Source organism: Rhinichthys klamathensis, unplaced genomic scaffold (genome assembly GCF_029890125.1).
Source record: "Rhinichthys klamathensis goyatoka isolate OS25496 unplaced genomic scaffold, OSU_Roscu_1.1 h1tg000065l_1, whole genome shotgun sequence".
NCBI classification, from domain to species: Eukaryota; Metazoa; Chordata; class Actinopteri; order Cypriniformes; family Leuciscidae; genus Rhinichthys; species Rhinichthys klamathensis.
The window spans coordinates 1,995,556-2,000,740 of record NW_026606608.1 but is presented as its reverse complement, the minus strand read 5'-3'; the positions used below and the strand labels follow the sequence as shown (position 1 = coordinate 2,000,740).

The window sequence follows — 5,185 nt, the reverse complement described above, 5'->3', positions numbered from 1 at the left end:
GGGACTCGACTAGTAGGACCAAACAGCACTTCGAACAGGTAAGATGTATTCCAAAGAATTTAACAAATACAGGAAATTTGTGCAATAGAAGTAGGCATGTTTTTGTAACTGAGAGTAGAGTTATTAAACCAACATGACCATGAATTCTTTGAGGTTTTAAAGATGTCCCGTAAGAGACCTTTGCCAGGACAAAAGCGAAATCTTTTATTTTATTTAAAGAACCAGCCAAGTGAGAAAAGACAGACAAACACACTGACAGAACAGCCAGAACGACTGTTAGAAACGACAGGACAGACAGAGGAGCAACACACAGGACAGAGAGAGCAGGAGACAGGACAGACTGACAAACACGTAGAGGAGCAACACACAGAACAGATAGAAGCACACGCAGAGGAGCAACAGACAGGACAAATAGAACGACCAACAGGGCAGATGGAAGAAGACACAGAAGGACAGACAGAAGAGATCCCCCCCCCCCCCAATCCAACAGCAGGGCCAGAAGAGTCGTGCTCTGGCTGGAGCAGCAACATATACAGTAGATCCATTTTCAAAAATGAGTGGACCTCTTTATGGCCATTTATAACCAGAGGGAGCCTCAACACGCACTAATGGTGTGCAGTCTGCCATATTGAAAACTCATGTTGCCACCGGGGTGTGGCAGATGTAGTGCGCCACATAAAAAGCAAAGGCCACCAAGAAAAGCAACCGGTTCTCCAGTCCACAGCCACAATATCCCAATATGCAATGCCGGTTCCCTTTGTTGGGGGGATGTCTGCACAAGAGGTTAATGTATGATATGTGTAATGGTCCTGTAAAGGTTCAGTCAAGAGTTTTGTGTTTACTGTTGATCACAGTAAAGTCATAGTTGATAGTTTTGACTAATTTGTGGTTTGTATTTCAGTGTAGTACAGTCCAGTTTTCTTAATTTGTTAAGATCTTAGTTGCTGAATGTGTTTTTTACCTGTATCTATTATCGCTGGTGTCTATTTGAAATAAACTATGGTCTTTTGGGAGGATTAATAATTTTTAATTTCTTACAGACAAGAAGGGCTGAGGTCAAAATGACAGCTGGGTTGGTAGTTTACAACGTCCCCCTAGCCTTTGCGGACCACCTAGGGCCTCTCCTAAAAGAATGTTTTGGAGATTCGAAGACAGCGCAGGAGTACAAGTGTGCCAGGACTAAGTCATCCTGCAATACCAATGAAGCACTCGCACCATATTTCACACAGGAGCTTGTGAAGGAGATGAAAAAAGCCCCGTATACCCTTGTTACAGATGGGTCGAATGACACTGGTATTTCCCAAACTATTTAAGATTTTTCTCCTCTGCAAAACATTTGCTTTGTGTATTTTTAAACATTTAACAACATGAACATCTGTATGATTCTAACTTGTCATTATTATAGGAGTGGAAACATGAACATCTGTATGATTCTAACTTGTCATTATTATAGGAGTGGAAAAGATGAACCCGCTTACTATCCTGGGGGCTCATTTATAAAACTTTGACTAGGATTTGCGTCAGAAGTGGCGTACGGATTAAACATAGGACGTGCGTACGCACAGAAATATTCGGATTTATAAAACCGTGCGCACTCACATCCTACGCAGTTTTCCCTTAATAAATCACGATCAATTCTAAATGTAGCGCAGCTTTAGTCACCATAGTTGCCCATAAATAGTCCGTGAAACGTCCACAAGTTAATTTTCATCGATTGCGAAATCATGGCAAACACAGAGAGGAAAACCAAGAAACGTAACTTCACTCAATGTGAAGAAGAAATTATCGTTGGCGAGGTGGAAAAGAGGAGTAAAATGTTGTTTGGAGGGCACAGTGTGGGCATTACTAATGCCAAAAAGGCACTTGAGTGGCAAAAGGTTGCAGACGCCGTTAATGCTGCAGCCTCACAACCTCGGACCGTGGCCGTCGGACATCAAAGTCGATGCAAAAAAGCGTCTAGCGCTCCATTGCCAGAGTGTGTCTGCCACGGGTGGGGGAATGGGGACACCGGAGCTGACCCCTCTTGATGAGAGACTGGCGGCAATTATTGGGGAATCCCTATTAAGTGGAGAGGTGACCGAGGCGGAGGAGGACACTGCCTCGGCGTCAGGGGGTAGAGGCCAGATGCACCGGATGACACAGGTAAGTGAAATAAGTAAAATTAATGCAGTCAAGTCACATGTATGAAGGCTGCACGATTACAGTTCATTCATATAGAACAATCTTTATTTCAGTCGTTGGGTGTTCCAGCGGGACCAGTGGTTCCGATGCTGCAGCTGAGCAGCCGTCTGGGCCCAGCGTCTCCACGGCACGTGGCTCTCAACCCTCCAGCAGCGTCCGTGTCCTCAGCGATGCAGTCCTCGAAATGCAGAGGGAAGTCATTAACTAAATCAGAGAGGTGGTGAAGGAGTTGGGCAAAATTAAGACTGTCCTAACTGAAATAAACTGCACAATGAGGGAATTCTTGAATAAATAATATAATGGTTCAACACCTTTTGTTGTTCTTCACAAGCGACGCATCACTTCCAAACGCTGGCGCACAGCAGCAGCATTTGGCTCAAATGCCTGGGGATGGGAGTCAGGGTCAGGGCCAACACAGCCATCAGCGTCAGGGGGTAGAGGCACGTTTTGAAGCTGTGCCACATTGTGTAGCACAGCACATGCCAGCACGATTTGGCACACCTTTTCAGGAGTGTACAATAACCTCCCTCCAGTGCAGTCGAGGCAGCGCCATCTGCCCTTAAACAGGCCGATGGTGTGCTCCACTATAGCGCGAGCTCGGCTGTGGCACATGTTGTAGTGCCTTTCCTCTACACTATGTGGGTTGAGGAAATGAGTAAGCAGCCACTGCTTGAGGGGATATCCACTGTCCCCTGCAAGGATAGTGAAAGGGTTAAGACATTGAAGTACAGTAAAATGTGAAATGTCTATTAATCAAACGTACCTAGAAGCCAGCCATCACGCACAGCACCAGCCTCGAGTCTGCGCCCAACACTGCTGTGTCTTAAAATGAATGAGTCATGGGTTGACCCAGGCCACCGAGCTACTACATTAGTGAGCAACATGTCTGCATCAGAAATAATTTGGACATTGATTGAATGGAAATGCTTTCGATTAATGAAAGCATTTTCATTAACATTCGGTGCCCTTATGGCAACATGAGTGCAGTCAATAGCACCGATTACATTTGGGAAACCGTAAATAGCTGCAAATTGAGCTTTCTTGTTTGCCTGTTCACCCGCCGTGTATGGAAACTTTATGCAATCATGGGATAAAGTTATTATGCCTTTTAACACGTCTGGCATTACCAGGCTAAGGGTTGGCTGAGATATACCTGACCTGTCAGCCAATTCCCTCTGAAAAGTGCCAGTCGCCAGGAATCCTGTTTTTAGGACTTGAAGTGGGACTGGCACGACGTGTTTCCTCCGAGTGCTCCTCTGTAACACTGGGCCTCGTTTGCCAGCAAGTCTTCTTGCTGTCTGAAGATGCGTTCACTCCGAATCCTTCCATTTGCCACATCTTATTACAGCGCAAGATCAGCCATTGTGCGTCATTGCGCATTGTGATGGCATCATGGCATTTTATTACCATCCATTTGATTGCATCTAACAAGCTACAGATGTGTTATGAGGATGAATTGCATAACATGCCAATATTATTGCAGAACATATTTCACTTTTCTTTTTGCAAATATGTGTTAATTTGCATTTCTGTTGTAATCTTCGTTTGATTTTGTTTGTTTTACACTGCAGATCGTGAGAGGCAGAATTGCCATTTCTTTTACACAACGGTCTACAATTTCACACACTTTCACGTGTTTCTTCCATCGACCGACGGTGTCGCCATTTCTCATTTCACCCGTTTTTTTGTGCGTACACCTGGGTCAGAGTTTGCATGAAGGACCGCACATTTTCCCGTCAAGTTTGCTTTTTATAAATACCAATTATTGCGTAGAGAGCTGCGTACACCTTCTTTTTTGTATATGCAACGTTTATAAATGAGGCCCCTGGTCTTCATGGGCAGCAAAGTTGTCCACCAGTTTTTAAGTATGTGCACAACAAGTGGGACGAGATGTGGGACAGCAAGTGAGATCTTCACCAAAATTAACTCCACATAAGAGGAGCATAGCATCCCTTGGGAGAACTGCATTGGTCTCTCAGTCGACAATGCATCTGTGAACATTGGATCACGTAATTCCATTGCCTCTAGGGTCCTCCAGAAGCATCACATTTTTTAAAGTGAGTTAAGGCCTGATTTATCTTTACATGTAACTTTTTATTTGTATCCTAATTACATGCATTGACTAAATGTGTTATGATTTCATTAATGCATTGCAGGTGTCCGGTTTTGATTTGGAGGATATGGTAGTACAAGCGTAGCACAAATCGGAAAGGATACCTGACAGGTATGCATGTTTGATACTATTAAGGCTAATATTGAAATGCTGAGCTGTAGAAAATATATGATATGGAATTAAATGTCTGAAACAGAGTTTTGTGAGCTCCAGGGCTCTAGAGAATGAGCAATTTGGTCGCACATGCATCCAAAATTTGTAAGGGTCCGCTAAAAAAATGTCCTAGGTCGCACCGGTGCACCTAACGTCCTTGCATCCGCTGCCTCTCCACAAACGAAGCGCTTGTTCTCCTTTGACGGAACTGACACTCATGGTTGGATCATATCGTGGTCTAAACCAATCAGAGACAGAGATAGGGTGGGTCTTTGCCTCTGATTGGCTGTGGTCCAGATATTCCTGTAGGCCTACACTGCTCGTGCTCCGTGCTGTGTGATTGAAATTGCGACCTGAGCACCAGAGAATCAGGCCTTGTTTAAACTGTCAGTGAAATGTGACCCAATTCCAAATTTTTTGCTCATGTGACAGATCGGATGTGTTCTATGACCGTGTAAACAGAAGAAAAAAACGCATTATTTTGGATATTTCGAGATCGGTTTCAGGCCTCGTTCATATGTGGAAATAAATCAGATATCTGCCAATGCGATTGTCATGTAAACAGGCAGATCGGATTTTCTGAGGCATTAGGCTACGTCACCGCGGTTTAATGACGAGAAACACTGACACGCATCTGCAAAGGGACGGATGGCCCGACGAAACGTTGTGTCCAGGGTCCGAAATTAACACCCGCCAAGCGCCAAATGCGGGTAGATTTTCCGTTTGGCGAGTAAATCT

General features: G+C 44.5%; 1 protein-coding gene across 1 annotated transcript; it reads right to left on the bottom strand.

Annotated features, from left to right (window-relative positions):
- Positions 1-2,137: 2,137 nt before the first annotated feature.
- Positions 2,138-3,371, bottom strand: LOC130084475 (putative nuclease HARBI1). The gene is made up of 2 exons (XM_056249941.1): positions 2,945-3,371; positions 2,138-2,873 (listed from the first exon to the last, which is right to left on the bottom strand). The coding sequence occupies exons 1-2, from the start codon at positions 3,303-3,305 to the stop codon at positions 2,506-2,508; spliced, it is 729 nt and encodes a 242-aa protein (XP_056105916.1). The 5' UTR covers positions 3,306-3,371; the 3' UTR covers positions 2,138-2,505.
- Between the last annotated feature and the right edge of the window lie 1,814 nt (positions 3,372-5,185).